The 18,035-nt window shown below is 38.2% G+C and overlaps 1 protein-coding gene across 3 annotated transcripts in view; it reads right to left on the bottom strand.

Annotated features, from left to right (window-relative positions):
- The window catches only part of ZNF385D (zinc finger protein 385D), a 443,449-nt gene that overhangs the window by 92,960 nt on the left and 332,454 nt on the right, over nucleotides 1-18,035 (bottom strand). For 2 of the 3 annotated variants that reach the window (XM_054189915.1, XM_054189917.1), the window contains 2 exons: nucleotides 9,127-9,237; nucleotides 8,520-8,636 (listed from right to left, as the gene is read on the bottom strand). In XM_054189915.1, coding sequence (XP_054045890.1) covers nucleotides 8,520-8,636; nucleotides 9,127-9,237 — 228 coding nt within the window. The remainder of the gene's footprint in view (nucleotides 1-8,519; nucleotides 8,637-9,126; nucleotides 9,238-18,035) is intronic. The other variant, XM_054189916.1, reaches the window with a different exon arrangement.

The following is an 18,035-nucleotide window of genomic DNA, read 5'->3' as shown; positions in this document are numbered from 1 at the left end:
GGCAACAGACCAAGTAACCAGCTGATATTAAGAGCACGCGTTCTTAAAGATCAATAACTTGAAACTTTCCTTCTTTCCTACTTCTTTTTTGTCATCAGGCAATGCCTCTACGAGCCCGATACCTCTGGGCTGGTCCATGTTCTGCAACAGTACAGATTTTCTAGACAGAATAGATTACTTTCACTACAAGAGAGGAGAGAGGTACAAGGATTAGTGAAGAGTTAACGTAGAGAGCTCCATAGCTCGTGAACGACTGAGAGACCACTTACACCACCCAAATGTTTGGATTGTGGGCAATGCTTAAGAGGCAAGGAAATACCTACACCCTTAGGTTATCAATCAAGGGACTCAGTTCAACACCTCCAAAAGTACTCAGAAGCTAAACAACAAGGTGCTGTGTCAGATATTAATAATTTCTGCTCCTAGGTTTTATAGGTGCACAAAAGTTTTGCACAGAAGGTGAAGATTACGGGAAAAATACTTAATACAACAAAAGGAAATTATTTATACTTTGTACTAAGCATTTTAGAAATGCTTTAAGAAACTACAGATTTTGTGAAAATTCATGACTGTTGTTCAACAGAGTATTCTGGATTTCGTAATTTATAAACTGAGTTACTTATTTCCTACACGAAAAAGGTTACTCAGAACCATCTCAGAATGAAACAACATCTAACAGAAGACGAGATTGAAATAAAAAATTAAGATTATTTTCTTTCAAAATACAGCACCCAGTCAAAAAAAGGAAGTTTGAATTCTCTAGTATGGGGAAGACCAGACCTGCACAGGACCTGACTGCAACTCATATTGCAGCCTTTAAAAGTGGAAAGAGGAGGTAATGCTTCTAAAATGTGCAGGCTAGGCCTATAAAAGCAGACTCCACTCAATATCCAACTGGGCAAAAAAAATACTAGGTTGTTTTCAAATTAGTCATGTATGCAATGTAACTGCAAAATATTGTTTGCTATTTGGTTAGACTTTTGGCATGCCAAAAAATCACATATCTTGAATTATTTTTTTAGCAATTCTTTAGGGTTTCCATAATGTGTTGACACAAATGCCAGATATCCCATAGAAACCTCTGCACTAATCACCTTCTGTGATTAATTGCTACTTTTTCCAGTGAATACTACAAACCAGTATCTCTGGAAAAGTGTCGACCTATGAGTGTATTTCCATTCTGACTCACATTCTGATCTCAAATGAATGGCATGTGCAATTCCACAATTGAAATCAGCACTTGTTTCTCTCCTTATGCTCAACTCCACAGTACAGGAAAGATGGTGCATTATTAGAAAGAAGTAGCATATATACATAGATATATGAAGTTATATACCTATATAAATTATATATATATATAAATAATTTTATATATAAATAAAATTAAGTTAACTCTGGGTGAAGTTTTATTCTGGGTGAGGTATAAGTGCTGCAATTAATGCTATACCCTCACAGAGTAACACTGAGTTTAAGGGGATGCTGAGCATCTGTAAACGCTTGCTCAAGAGACTCTCCTCAAAGAATCAGGCTGATGATCTCACTGAACGCAGATGCATCAGTTTGGAACGACCAGAAGTCAATTTGTCCTGAGGTAATAGATAAATGTGCTTGATGGCTGGCAATACCTGCAACAAGTGACTTTGATTAAGGAAGCCGTGCATTACAATTCAAGCAGAAATTGTTGCTTTTATACCAAAGAAGGGTTCTAAATCTAAAGAAAGGTTAATTGGAAATCTAAATCTAACCCACAATTGGAGGCACAATGAAACATGCAAAGAATAAGAACATGTGGTTATAGCCACACACAGAACAGCGACTGAGGCAAATAGTACATGTGGCTTCGAATACCATTTAAGCGTATCTCTGAAAGTTGAAATCAGAAGGGTGAAATGCTAAATAACTTCAAGCAGTTAGCTGTATCAGCCTTTCCTGGTTCTTAATGGATCAACTTTTGAAAGTCCCTCTCTCTGCAAACAGAGGCCACAGGCCAGGTGTGATCATCACTTGGCAAGGAGAAGAAATGAAATCTCTATTACCTCTTCCATACCATGGAAACAGGTTTGTAAGTTAGTTGAGCAGGAGGTCACGTAATCTCTCTCTCAGCTCTGAAGCTACATTCAGCGTTTCCTGTCCATTCTCAGAAACAGGTGTCTAATTTGTTAAGCCCCTCTGCCAACAGGGAGGCCACAAATGTCCCTATGTGTTTCCTTCCAGAACTTCACTACCGTTAGAGCTGGAATTGTTTCACCAAATATTCCAACAAAAAATTTATTGAATCAAATTAATCTGAAGAATTAATCAAATTTATTCTTCTATCAAAACCAAGGAACGCAAATATCAATTAGTCACTGTTCTCTTATTAACCCCCTTTCATACACTATCTATCCAGTTCTTTCTACTTTCCCTAATAAAGTTTTTTTACATCTTGTCATACTAGTGGATGTCTTCTAAATTCTGCTACTAATTATGCTTTTGTTAAAGTGTGATAACCACTGCTGTAAATAATTCTTCACCTGAGGCATTGCCAATTTCAAATACTGTGGAATACTTACCTGTCTATTGATAAATGTAACAATTTTGGGGGGAAAAAACATTATCATAGAATTAGTTGGGTGTTTTGTTTTTTTCTTCCCCCATTAGCAACTGTTAATGTATATTTGGATTGTGATTCACTATAATTTCTTTTTGCCCGTTTTGCCAGACATTTCTCATTTTACTACTTGTACGTTTAATTTTTCCAGTCTAAGCTCAATAGTTTGTGCTTTTATTTACTGCACTTGTCAGAATTCCAGACTATTTTCTCCAGCTGGTGAAGATAATTTTGGACTGCAATCCTGAACTTGCCACTTTCCATCAAGTGCCTGCCACCCTCCATCTAGGTGTCATCCACAAACCTGGTGTATGTACTTTCTATTGTGTCAGGCACATTGCTAATGAAAATTTAGAGTAGCAGCAAGCACAGAACAGACTCCTGCAGATCCTGACTTGTAGTGATCTTTTGTTTTGACAGGAAACCATCAGCAACTACTCTCAGTACAGTTTTTCAATCTGTTGTGCAACCAACTTTTAACAATTTCACCTGGACCATGTTCACCTACTTACTTTACAAGACTGTCACATAGGACTGCATCAACCCTTATTGAAGCCAAAATATATCACATCTATTTATTCCCCATTATCCATTAGACCAATTACCCTGTCAAAGAAGAAAATCAGATTGGTTTGACATGATTTGTTCCTGACAAATTCATGTTGGCTGTTTCTTCTCACCTTATTATTCCTTAGGTGCTTACAAATTGATACTTTAGTCATTTGTTCTAGGTTCCAAGCATAACCTAAATGGGATACATGTCCTCTGGTCCTGCTTCTTTCCCCATGAAAGTTAGAACCATAGTAAAATCCTGTGGAGCTATAGTGCATCCTTATCCTCTAAAAAAATCCTTCACTATTATTTTATTGGAACGACACTTTTTGAATCCTGACAACTTCATACCGTTGAACTATGTATCGATACCTTTTCTTTATAAAGATGGAGAAAACCAAGGTAAAACCACAACAAATAAGGACTCCACAATGAGCATTCAGTTCATGACTTTCAGGAGAATATTACTACTGTTGCTATTTAAGTCAAACAATAATTTCTGGCTAACATATTTGGAAATATTTTTACAATGTATCATAATGGAATTTAAGTCCTGTGAGTACATAAAAACACTGCCCAACCTTTCTCTAACGGCAAGCTGGATTATCACTCAGACATCTGCATTAAATGAGAGGGAAGAGAAAGAGAGAATCCCTTTGCAAGAATTGACCTTGTTAACAGACACTGTCACTGCCTTGATCAGTTGATGAAATTGGAAATGTGTGAAACCAAAAAGTCAAGACAGGTGATCAAAAACATGAGGAAAATTTAGTAAGTTCTTTTTTTCCAAACCATTGGGTTGGAAAAAAAACCCAAGCTGGACATTCATAAATCCATGGGCCCTGACGGGATGCACCCGCGAGTGCTGAGAGAGCTGGCAGATGTTATCGCTAGACCACTCTCCATCGTCTTTGAAAAGTCATGGGGAACAGGAGAGGTGCCTGAGGACTGGAGGAAGGCTAACGTCACTCCAATCTTCAAAAAAGGCAAGAAGGAGGACCCAGGGAACTACAGGCCGGTTAGTCTCACCTCTGTCCCTGGGAAGGTAATGGAGCAACTCATTCTGGATGTCGTCTCCAAACACATAGAGGAACAGGAAGTTATTGGAAGTGGTCAGCATGGATTTACCAAGGGCAAATCATGCCTGACCAATCTGATAGCTTTCTATGATGTTATAACGGGTTGGCTGGATGAGGAGAGAGCCGTAGATGTCATCTACCTTGACCTTAGCAAGGCTTTTGACACTGTCTCCCATAACATCCTCATTAGGAAGCTGAGGAAGTATGGGCTAGACGAGGTGACAGTGAGGTGGATCGAGAGCTGGCTGAGTGACAGAACTCAGAGGGTTGTGATCAGCGGCACAGAGTCCAGTTGGAGGCCTGTAACGAGTGGTGTCCCTCAGGGGTCAATACTTGGACCAATTTTGTTCAATATATTCATTAATGACCTAGATGAGGGGACAGAGTGTATCCTCAGCAAGTTTGCTGATGATACCAAGCTGGGAGGGGTGGCTGACACTCCAGAGGGCCGTGCTGCCATCCAGCGTGACCTGGACAGGCTGGAGAGCTGGGCAGAGAAGAACCTAATGAGGTTCAACAAAAGCAAGTGTAGGGTCCTGCACCTGGGAAGGAAGAATGCCAAACACCAGTATATGTTAGGGGCGGACATGCTGGGAAGCAGCTCTGAGGAGAAGGACCTGGGGGTCCTGGTAGACAGCAAATTATCCATGAGCCAGCAGTGTGCCCTTGTCGCCAAGAAGGCCAATGGCATCCTGGGCTGCATAGGGAAGACTGTGGCCAGTAGGTCGAGGGAGGTCATTCTCCCCCTCTACTCTGCCCTGGTGAGGCCACAACTGGAGTACTGTGTCCAGTTTTGGGCTCCCCAGTTCAAGAGGGACAGGGAACTACTGAAGTGAGTCCAGCGTAGGGCAACCAAGATGATTATGGGACTGGAGCACCTCCCTTATGAGGAAAGGCTGAAAGAGCTGGGACTCTTTAGCCTGGAGAAGAGAAGGTTGAGGGGGGACCTGATTAATGTTTACAAGTACCTAAAGGGTGGGTTTAAGGAGGACGGAGCCAGGCTGTTTTCAATGGTTCCCAGCGACAGGACAAGGGGCAATGGGCACAAGCTAGAACATAGGAAGTTCCGTTCAAATACACGGAAAAACTTCTTTACAGTGAGGGTGACAGAGCACTGGAACAGGCTGCCCAGGGAGGTTGTGGAGTCCCCTTCTCTGGAGATTTTCAAGACCCGCCTGGATGCAGCCCTGAGGGATGTGGTTTAGGCAATCCTGCTCTAGCAGGGGAGTTGGACTAGATGATCTCTAGAGGTCCCTTCCAACTCTGAAGATTCCGTGATTCCGTGATTCCGTTTGTTTGGGTTTTTTGGTTTAGTTTGGTTTGGTTGTGGTTTTTTTTTTTAGTGATTGGACATGTTATCAGAGAATTTACTCCTACAGCTATCTATAGGCACATGAGTTGTCCTACTGAAGCCAGCTGGACTTCATTTTACAGGGTGCTTTTAGCAGATGTTTAATGTTTACTACAAAGTATGCATTTAACAGTTCTTCTGAACTGGTGCAATAGCTCTCAGCAGCTGCCAAAGTCTAAATGGCAACTCACAGACTTGCAACTAAGCACATACTTAAATGTTTTGCCCTGTATTGGATGAACAATGTGAATGTAAATGTTACAGATAGATCTCTCTCAATGCAAAAAAAAAAAAAACCAGAAAAAAAAAAAAGATTCACTGCTTGAAACAGACTCCACAGAACCTACCTCTGCTGTTCTAATGTTTTTTTCTCAGCATGGAGAGGCTTTGGTTACTTGCTCATTCCTCCCTTCCCTTGTATGAGAAGATTTATTTTAAAAAGAAATACTGAACACACAGCTGTCATGAAGATTTATAGATAACTCCTTTAGAAAGAAGCTAAACGATTTTAGACTATTGTACTGCCTTTTCTCATTTTTCTTTGGAATGTAATTTTGATACCGTGTAACCAGAAAAAAAAGCTCTTCTGCTCTGAAAGAAATCTGTATCAAAGGGGAGAAAATTCTGTGTTCTCTGCAAAAATGAAAAATTTCACAGACCAGTTTTATTGTAAACATTTTCATAATATTGTCGTGCAGTAGGTAAATGGAATTTCTAATCATTACTGTCTGATAAGCCCTATCTCTGGCATCTAAAAATAAAGACGTATTGGCAGAGAAGCCACAAAGCCCTAGGTTTCTGAACAGAAAAGCTATTTACTGTTGTTATGGTTTTAAATCATGTTCAACAAAATATGATGAAAATGAAAGGTAGGAACATTCAGTAAATGAAACTTTTTCATAATAATAAAAGAAAAAATTACAATGTGTGTGCTTGCCATTCATACAGTAGAGTTATCAAAAAACGATAGCTAATAGGTCTTTTTCTTCAGAGCAAGCTTTCCTTTAAGTCTCAACATTAAATCTTTAGTTTAGCGCATTTTTGCTTCAAAAACTGTTGGACATACAGAACTACCCAAGGAACGGAGGAACTTAGCTCTGCCTATTGCCCTCACATTGCAGAAACACATTTCTAAACTGCAGTGGAAGTCTGACCACTTACTATTTCTCAAAAAGCCTCAGCAGAGCGCTTTGTGATTTTCAGGAGTAATAACTATATGCACTGGAATGAGAAGAGACTATCAAAAAGATACCCTTAAATCTCTTCTGTGTGGTAGGGAAAAGGGAGAGAGATATCATCCCATGTTAATCAATGGGCAGCTTTTGGATAGTAATCTCTCCATCAATCAGAAACACTGGGTTTGCTTTAAAAATTAGGTGAATATTAAAAGTGGAAAGTGAAAGATACTCAGTAAGAAGGTCTCCCCATTCCAAAAAGTTAATGGTATTGATCTGCTTTGAGAGAGGGGAGCATTAGAACAACGTTCTACTGAACAGTGTTGGCAAATTGGAGTTCAAGTCTATGAAGGTGTGTCACCTTGAAGGTGTCAAGAGACAACTAAATATCTGCTTGAAACCTTTTCTTCCAAGAGTTTGCTGCGAACAGTCTAAATGAATAGATTTCTTCTGAAACCAGCTTTTTGAGCACTGTAGATGACTCTGAAAATGGCCACTGCTTCTTCCCCCTCTCTTCTTTGGAATCCTTTCTAAGAGCAGCAGAAAAGTATGGGAGCATACCAGTCCCACGCATAAGAAGTATTAGTGTCCACTGATATCTTGTTTGCTTCTGTGTAGAGGAATTTTTATTTCAAACATTTTATTCTGGAAAATGCCTAGCTCCTGTCAGCTGGAAAATTTTCCATCCCGTGTATCAATCCAAGTTGTGTATCTGCTAATGACTGAGTCATTTTAATGATGTATTCATCCTTTCTTTTGTCTAGATCTTCTTGCAGACTAACAAACGGTATACCCTCTGTGAAAGGAGGTGTTTCACTTTAGTATGTAACACCGAGGTGCTTGACTTCTCATGCAGCTATATACTATGTATGATTCCGTGTGACGTGCTTTTTCCCCAAGACAAAGATGAAAATTATGAGTGATTAGCTGGGCTGCTTAGTCAGTGGCATGCACTGTGGCCCAGAAGTCTCTGTCGTCCCCTCCCCATGAATGGCTCAGTATCTACAGTCCTAATTCTAGCATCTGGCTTCTAATTGAAAGAGCCTAATTTGACTCTTCTATTTTTATCTGTGAGGGACACGAGAGGCCCAGAGAATGTCTAACCCTTCCTTGCACCACTGTCAATGTTATAAGAGGAAGGTGTCCATTCAGTCCATGAACTAGAAAATCTGGAGTCATCAGTGATAGTAAGTACATGATGCTGACTGGTCTGGAAATTAAGATCTTGTTAAAATTATTTCTAAGGAATAAAAAGCTAAGGGGAATGAAAAGACCTGCATTATTTTTAACCCCTAGGTGGCCGATCCTTAGAAGAATGTTTCAAGGTTCAATTTAAGTTTTTGACAAGTTCGTGGCTTTGATAAATAATCGATAAACTAAAAATAGGTACAAACCGTACATAAATACTGCCTACAAAGAAGTAGCATCACACAAGAATTATTCCATTTCTTCATATGACTAGCATGGATGTCTCATGGATGTTTTTGGGTTAGTCCTCACTCTAAATTCAAACATTTTTATTCTGACAGAATAAATTCTGATAGAATAAATCCATATTTAAATTAGTAAAACCGGTAGTAAATGAAAGACATTTGGTAGGGGAAGGTAAGTTTCCAACAGCAATGCCCATGTCTAGAAACTTCCTGGAGAGACTAGAATAGCAGAATAAATTGTGTTGTACTATGTCAGGTTTTGTCTGCACACGCAGTGATCTTGGAGAAGGAAATAAAGGAGTTAAATTCCAAGCGGCTTTTCTGTGACAGAACACATACTCCTTGGCAAGAAGCACCACAGCACAGCTTCCTTGGGTAATTGTGGGGTACAGGTTTCCTCTGTGTATTAGAGAGTTCAGCTTGCTGGAGAAGTGAGAGGATGTAGGTAGAAGCCAACTGAAAAAAAAAAAAATCACCTGCTTTTTTTTTTTCTTTTTAGAGCTTTTTTTCTTTTTAGAGCTTTAGAGATATTGTAAAGGTAGAAAAAGGAAGGTAGATCCACAAGGACTCGAAGTATATCTGAATAACTCGTAACATTTACAGACTGAAAAGGAAGGCAAACATAACCAGGACTGGTAGAAGAATTAGGACCCAGCAAATATTTCAGCCTTATTAGCAGTAATGGATCAATCCATTTTCCTATTTACACTCTGTGCAGCACAACTGAAGTTGATGAGCTTGCAGGAATATATCCGCAGGGAAAATCTGGCCGGGTGTATAAACACTACCAAATAATTGTGTTTATTTGAAGCATCCTACAGCCTTTTCATCTGCTGAGCCACAAACCGAAATCACAACATTTCATTTAGGTTCAATTTATGCAAATTACGGCACATCCTAGAAGATAAGTACATATTTCTAATCTGATACAAAATGATCGACTTACATCAGAATTAAATCTCAGCTGGCAAATGTTGCATGATATGATTTGCTTTCTTCTATGAGGAAGAGGAACCCCAAATGTATGATTTATTACAGCTTTTTGAATTGGGTCCATCTGTAAAGAGAGAATAAAAAGAAAAATAAAAGCTTTTGCCGTTCCACTGTATGCTATGTTATCTATAGTCTCAAAACAGTTACTGCATTATGCCATACCACACCCCACACTACAGAAAACTATTATTTTTCTTCAAAAATAAGTATTTCTTCTTCATACAGTTTTACAAAGAGGTAATAAAGAGTTTTACAAAGAGGAGCAAAGAAAAGTGTCATTAGGTATCTTGAAATACACGTCCTTAGTTCAATTCTATACGCGCCAATCTCCCTTTACTGAAGAAAGATAAAAGCTGTAAATGTTGAACAAGTTCACCTATCAAAACACCAATTTATGTTTTTTGATATCATACAAAAGCTAGTGCACTAAATGAAACAAAAATATTTTACATAAAATTACTAAAAGAACGATCAATGGAAATGTGAAGGAATATTATACACAAATGATTCCAGAATAAAACAGAATAGCTCAGTATTATGAAAAAAATAATTATTTCCCAGGAACTAATAAATCAATCTTTTCCACAAAACAACTGCTACACAACCTGCAAGAAATCCAAATCCTCCAAAGATTATTTTCACAGCTGTTTAGAAGAAATCATTTTGAATAAACCCTATTTGAAGGATGAATTTTTCCTTTCATGAAAAGCATTATTCTGAACTAGCCTCTACCAGAACGCCGATCTGTCAGTGTCTGCAAGTCAGCAACCCATAAGGCTACCCAAGAGACTGTTTTTATGTGGCAGATTGAAATCAACTTCCCCAAATTCACTGGTCAAAAATATTTATATTTCTTTTTCACAAAAAGCATTTCACAGCTATTTAGCTATTTTTAAAATCTAGGAATAGCTCTACAGCAACTTTGTAAGGCCACTGATAGTTTTTATCTTTAAATTGTATTGTTACAAAATCACAGACTTTTATGACACACAATACAACTAACTGTCTAACTTTGATGACAACCAGTATTCACACAGCATAATTTGTACGTGTCTTGAGAAAAAACCCAACTTTTTCCGTGCTCATGTCCCCACAATTCACTTTTTTCTAGTCTGTTAGCAAAGCGTTATTTGATAAATAAAGAATCAGAGCTTTTCCTTAATCAATTATTCATAGAAGATGTAATGGCAGACAGTCATGGCTTCTATTGCAGTGCATCCAGAACAGATCACTACAGAAGTTTTGCATCACTTGACAGCTGTTCAGTGTCAGATATGAAATAGGTCATTAAACTAATTCCTGTTGAAAAGAAATTCAGATTTGTAAAAAAAAAAAAAAAAAAGAACAAGGTAAACGTCAGAGCTTTATAGAAAGGTTTGGAAGAAATGCTCAGGTTGAACATCCTCTTCAATTTGATGTGACAGTAAAACACCTCATACATTTGTGCAACTGTCAGCACAGAAGAACACCAATGCTACCTAGGAACTAGGCGTGCCACTGTAACATAACCCTAAAATAACACTGATGGCTAAGGTGAGAGTATATCAAGCTCTGAAACACTACAGCACCCTGTGTAAGACTTTCTGTGGTGATCAAACCATGTGCTGGGGCACTCCTTTTACTCTGTGGTGATCAAACCATGTGCTGGGGCACTCCTTTTACTCAGTAACATGATCTTGAAAAAGTCCACGGTCCCAAAATACTATTGTATAGACCAGAAAAAAACACCACCACATAAGAAAGTAAATAGACAGTAACAGCTCTTCTTTTTTCAACTGCTCCACTACCCAAGAGATTACTTCTTATACCAGCAGAACCAATAAACCTGTATCCTGTGATTTTCAACACTAAAGCATGACCTGGTCTTAACTGATGCTGTTGCGCTGCTGATGAAGTTTGGAGAAATTTAGGCACTGTTCCTTTTGCCACTGCAGGTCTAAAATACTTAGGGAAACCTCAAGCTCAGATATATGAATAAGTCAGCACATGATAACACGAAATTGTGCATTCTTTGATCCAGCATAACTGTTTGCCTTTCCGTTAACCACAGCTGTGAGATACTATTAGTTTAGCCTTCAGCGTTAACATGCTAAGCTCTTTCACATTATCTCACAAGTGCCATAAGTTAGGAAAGCCAACAAAGAAGCTCTCTAAGGGTTATATGAAAGGTATCACCATGGTTCACAAGATGGACCAACTGATTTTTTGCATTGGATTTGCCCATCTTTGCAGTAAGAATTCTAGCTCCAAATGGGGTTGGAATTCTGGGGGAACTGATGCTCACATATTGAGAATGAGACAAATTGTAGAACTGAGAAAAATCATGAAGGTGTGGAATAGTCGGTCTATTTTGGATTTAATTTTATTTTGATCTCACGGGAAAATGTGGAGTTTCTTTCCTAATCACTCCACAGATTTTCCCTTTTTCATCTGCCGATACAGAAATCCATCTGCACACTTCCCTTTCTCTTTCTAAAGATGTGGACTTCTAGATATACAGCTACATGGCCTCATTGTGAACTGGATGATTTGTGTTTATGGCTCTAAATGAAGAAGTGTTCTGGATAGCCTCCAAGTTGATTAAGAAAAGCTGCTTCAAAGTAAGAATCTCTTCTCTGCCAATTGCTCTTTGATACTGCAAAGCAGAATTAAACTTCAAAACTTAGCCCCAGATTCTAATAAAGCTGGAGGGGCAGAATTGCCGGAGTGATATTTGACATTATTATTTTTTTCCTGAAGATTTCATTTGGGAAACACCACCAATACATAAATTTTCAAATAAACACCTAAAAGCACCAGATAAGCCTCTAGAAGTTTTATGCAGGAAATTTGAGAGAGGTAACAGGATACCTAGGTGCAGCATGATAAGCACTCGGATATCACAGACCCTGGAAGACAGAGAGGAGCCCTGCTGAGAGTCAGAGGAACAGAGAGAGGCAGCTGATTGCCAGAAAATAGAGAGCAAGGATTGCAGGGAAGTATAAAGAGGGAAATAATATCATGTAGCTGAGATAATCAGCAAGTGGTGAGATACTTAATCGAATCTCCAAGCACTTCTAGGCTCATTGAATGTTACTAATTACACATATAAACTGTATTTCAACTTATGTAAATGGTATTTGCTTTCAAAATAAAAGTTACCGTGATATACTTTCATAAAATCTGCTTTTTACTCATTTCTAGTGCTATATAACTATCATTGGGTTTTTAGTTTATTTCTTAGATGCAACTGATTTAATTTATCATAGAATCATAGAATGTGTTGGGTTGGAAGGGACCTTTAAAGGTCATCTAGTCCCTGCAGTAAGCAGGGACATCTTCAACTAGATCAGGTTGCTCAGAGCCTCACCAAGCCTGGCCTTGAATGTCTCCAGGGATGGGGCCTCCACCACCTCTCTGGGCAACCTGTTCCAGTGTCTCACCACCCTCATTGTAAGGAACTTCTTCCTAAATTTTGAACTTCTTCTAAAGAAAGAAGTTCTTCCTAATTTACTGCCATTTACAGTGAAGGACAGAGAGATTTGGAATTCACATGAAAGATGGTGATTCAGCTGTCAAAAACGTGCAGGAGAGCGTGGTTTGCAAGATCACCCTTTACTTCCTCTCACCAATATAAGTTACAACACAAAAAGGGTGAGCTGCCCTGTGTTTGACTTGTCCACTACCTTTTGCTTTTCTGCTCTCCAGCACTAGGTCTATCTTACTATGTAACACAGGCTGTGCCACACTTTTCCTTGCGGTCAGTCTAGGGGTAGGACATTGCTCAAGGTTCATTGCAGACTGTAAGGTAACGGCTAGTTTGGGCAACGAAGATAAATATGAAAGGTTTCATATTTTATTCAGCTAACTTTTGTTTTCAATAAATAAAATGCACAGCAATAATATCATCTATGTTTTAATTATTCAAGCTGAAATTTGTGGCAACACGGTATTATTTACTTTCTTTGATCAAATACTGTATTCCTTCCCCAAGATTTTCAGGGCCTTACTGTACTTCAGCAAAACCCAGGCTTAAAGCAAGGGCATGGCAGAAGTTGGCCCCATACTCTTTTCTTAGCTTTGACCTTACCGCTTTCATGTGGTTTTGCTTGCTTGTTTCAAATTCAACGTTATCAGATCAATGACCTTAGCTGCGTTCTTCTTTGTTCTGGTGCTTACCATAGAGCATGAAAAGCATGAAAGACCTCTTTTTTTTTTTTTTTTTTTTTTTTTTGGTGGACTGCAGATGAAAGGAACGGCTGTTGCATGAATTCTTATGGATGAAACATCTGCCACCAAATCACCGAGAAGTTGACCCAGGAGATCCCGTGTTATCCTACCTGCCTGGGCAACTTTTCCAGAATCACCATAGCTGCTGTCCTTGAGGGCCTTCTGTAGCCAAGTCTCCCTCTCATTAAATTTCATTAAATATCTGCAGAAGGCAGAACCCAGGCTGGTAAATTTTATCTACAGAGAAATTTTCGTTTGGAAATGTAAATCTTACATAATTTCCACCAAAAATTACTAAGTGTTCTTTTTTTTTTTTGGTGGAGAATTTTTTTATGCTGAAACTGAAATTCAAACACATAGCTCTTCCTGTATTTAAACAAATTTTTAATATATATAATTTTTATTAGACCTTTTTACGTGACTTCTTATCCCAGAGGCATGAGAGTGTGCCTTACTTAAAAACAACAACAACTGATAGCAAAGGAAAACATGGAAGTTTGATCCATAAAAGCTCAAATTGCAAAAGGATATAAACCAAAAGGAGTTATTTTTATTTTTTTAATTGTATATTAAAACCAAGGGGCATGACATGAGCATTTCAAATGCTTGAGTTTGGCAGTAAACTAATAGAATTGCACTAATATCTATAAATAAAAGCATCCAGGTCAAAGGATGATGATAATGTGGATGCCCAGAGCCTGTTCAGAACATATAGTAGCCCTAAAACAGACAAAGAAGTACAGAACTATATTTACCTCAAAACCAAACAAATTACCTGCAAAAGACTGACTGAAATCACTATGGTCCTTGTCGTGGTTTAACCCCAGACGGAGGGTGGGATCACTGCTTGGGAATGGGATGGGTATTGGTCAGCAGGTGGTGAGCAATTGCACTGTGCATCACTTGTTTTGTATATTATTATTATTATTATCATCATCATGATCTTTCTTTTCTATCCTATTAAACTGTCTTTATGTCAACCCAAGAGCTTTACCTTTTCTTCCGATTTTCCTCCCCATCCCACTGGTGGATGGAGAGAGGGTAGGGAGGAGGAGTGACCGTGTGGCTGAGTGGTGTTCAGCTGCCATCTGGGGTTAAACCATGACAGTCCTATACTAAGTGAGCAGAAAAACACCTCAGGTCATTGAAGCTCTCAGGAAAAAAATGCTGTAGAACACTTTAGTGGTAATTTACAAAAAGATTACTCACCAAAAGTCTGACCTCCATTACTCAAATGAATTCAGTAACACAGCTACCAACACCTCTCACAAGTTCTTAAAATCCAGATGCTAAGACAATGAAATGTTACAATGAAAATAACGTTAAAGGAATGATATTCTGAGTACGGTTTCTTATCATAGGCCTGCACTTCTACAAACACATTTAATTGTGAGTACAAAAATAAAGTCAAACAATATTATTATAGTTGCAGGCAAGGTGTTAATATTTCCACGTATAAGTTGAGGCTTATGTGAACATCTTAATTGTAAAGTTGATAAGAAATAAAGATAACTCAGTAGGGGCTCATTTCATTCATTTTTTTATGTTCCAACAAATGGTGAAATGAATAAGAGCACTGGAAACAGCGTAAATCCTGTACCAACCACATACACAATGCCTTACCAAGCAAAAAAGAACAAAATGTTGTCATATGCTCCACAGTTTATACTTACTGGTGAACTGAATCCGTTTTTAAAACTGCATGACGCATGCAGTTTTAACACCAAACCGTTCAAACATAAAACTGCCTACTGCATTATAATTGTGACATACTAGTAGAAACCCGGAAGAGCAGTTACTAAAAGCTATAGGAAACTTCCTCAATCATGTACAGCCACTATCATTTATAGCTGGGGGACTTTTTGAAACAGAAATTTTCTCAGGGCATAATTTGACTATTTCCAATTGAGAACTGAGCAGATCCTCTCTCAGTAACATCAAGGACGCAGAAACATTTCCCCTGCAATCATGCTGGTCAATTGTACAGATGCAGTAATACTATATCATATTATATCACATTACATTGTTATTACTTATGCAGAAACTCTGATGTTTTGGAGAACTGCTGGACATTCAGCCTTGTATTGCCTGTATGGAGTGCCTATATTATGGACATTGATCAGCTGAGTAGTAGGAGCTGAGTGGTAGCTCCTTCTTCTCCAGGAGATATTTGGCACCTACTGCAGCTGCGCATTCAAGCTGGACAAAGCATGTGCAACAGGTCTAAAACTTCCAGCAAGTATTGGAACTACTGGGTGTCACACACTGCAGTTCATTTCTGCTTGTGCACATCCATCTCAAAACTCTTGAAAGTATTTATTAACTGTGCATGTTAAAAAAACCCCAATCTGTGCAGCACATGTAGTAGGTCTGATGCTTTCCAGAAATGTCAGACCTATAACTTACAATCTACTTGACACATTCTTAATATACTGGTGTTCAGGTCAGAAACAGAATAGTTCAACAACAGCTCAGTGGTTTGATCCTAAGTATATTTGACGTTCCGTATTTCCATAAGAAATACATCCCATTGTTAGGGCTAGCAGTCCAGGGTTTTTTTTCCAACATCACGTTAATCTGGGAATAAGAATCTTACAAACTAACCAAAGAACACAATTCAAAAGGAATGATGGGAAGAGCTTAGTAAGCATAATTAAACACACAAAAAAAGAATGTTCAACAGTACTTTGTTTCATGTGGAAGTAGAACAATATGATGTCAAATGGTTAAAATACATGTTCTAGATGTGCTACCATGCATGGTTTATCCTTTTACAGCTAATTTATTCAGTATTGCCCTAGTAATTATGGTGAATAATTATGCAGTGAATTGAACTCAGCATTACACATCTTTTCTTAGTGTCTACCATTTCTGCTTTTATCAATGAAACAGGGTAGAACTAACCTGATGCTTTTCATGTACATAAAACTGAAATATTACTCAACCTAGTTAAATATAAAATAATTCACATTAAATACTTGCAACGACTACAATAATGTGCAATATTTACAGAATTACTTTTCTTTACAAAAGTGATCTCTATCAAAAAGAAAACTGTAGTCACTTCCCAAACAATGTAACTGGTTTATGTAACTTGAACAGTACTTCAGATTGAATTTCCAAAGTAAACTTTTTATTCTCTTGTTGAAGTCTTATAAGAGTATAAGGATTTATCTTATTTTTTTTCTCTTTTTTAATGGAGCTATTTAATTGTAGCAATTGTCTAGTCACCTTCTGATGTGACTCTAGTATTTCTCTCTTGCTTTCTTTTTTGTTATTTTTTTCTTTTATATTTTCCCACTTGGCAATGAGATGCTGAGGCCGCAGCAGTATTTCTGGCAAACTGCTTGAATATACAGAAACCAGTCAGAGCAAAAGGATTTGCATTCACAGTGGTATCGCACAGAAATACTGTAACCACACAGAGATTATGCAAATCCTTATACTCTGATTGTCTAATAATGGTTGTCAGTCAAAAGATAAGAATTTGCATATGCTAAGGCTAGTGAGAAATAATGACACAGTGATTATGCTAATCAAACACACTAAACAACATGTGAAGGACTGTCAAACTGGAACAAATCTGTGTATGTATGTGTACCTATACTAAACACAGAAACACACAGTGCTAAAAGAACATTAAGTTTGCAGATCAAACCCTTAAAAACATGAAATGCCTATAAGCCTTAATTTAACTGCTTTATGAATTTACATTTTTGGAATATATTCACATATTTTTCCTGAAAGATTCTGGCTTTGTTCTGTTCAGAAGATGGACAACATTCACTCAGTGAGTAACTCTTCAATGTTGTGTTTTGTCTAAGGGGTTGAATGAATAGCCCTAGATTTTATTTACTATACAAAGCTGAAACCTTGCTCCCAATGGGAATCATCAGCCTATTCATTGGCTCTCCTACAGTCTTCATTGACACAGGATGCGAGTACTTCAAAAGTATAATTAACTTATTTTCAAAACTTCTTTCTTAGGTAAAAGATGGTATTTTCTCAGAGATGCAGAATAAAAGTGTATACTAGGCTCCAGCTACCCCACTTAATATACCTAACAGTACTTACCATCATATTGCCTTTCATATGTTCACCACACAGCTCCTGACTTCAGATTCATCTGTGAAGGTGCTACACAGCCTAAATGCAGCCTTTCAACTGCAAGTTGGACTCACAACCCATGAAGTTGTCTGAGAAAAGTTTGGGTTAAGTGGCTTGCCTCGCATCTCTCAGAACAACTCTCCAGGGTGGTATTCAACTGGTTTTCTGGAATGGGATGGCCCTTTCTTCTTCCTCAGTCCCATCTCATTCAAAACATGTTTTCCAGTTTCTTCAACAAACAGTGCAAGAATACCACGGATAATAATCTTTGGAATTACAAAACCATGATTGTTCCCCAGTGCTGATCCAAAGGACACACAAAATTCTACCAGACTGAAAAGATTCTCCCAAAGGAGAGAAGATGAAAGGCAACCAAACGCGGCATGTTTGTCATAGTGCTCTATTATCCAGTAGACAATACAACAATTGCAGCATAAGAACAGACTAACATGAAACAGACCACCTTGAAAGTGGGAGAATTACTCTATTTCTAGTCGGCGTTACCAAAGTGGTGTGGAAAGGAGGAGTAGATTGTTTCTTTTCAGC

Source organism: Rissa tridactyla, chromosome 2 (assembly GCF_028500815.1).
Source record: "Rissa tridactyla isolate bRisTri1 chromosome 2, bRisTri1.patW.cur.20221130, whole genome shotgun sequence".
Taxonomy (NCBI): domain Eukaryota; kingdom Metazoa; phylum Chordata; class Aves; order Charadriiformes; family Laridae; genus Rissa; species Rissa tridactyla.
Note: the sequence above shows the minus strand (reverse complement) of the source record. Positions and strands in the feature narration are given on the sequence as shown.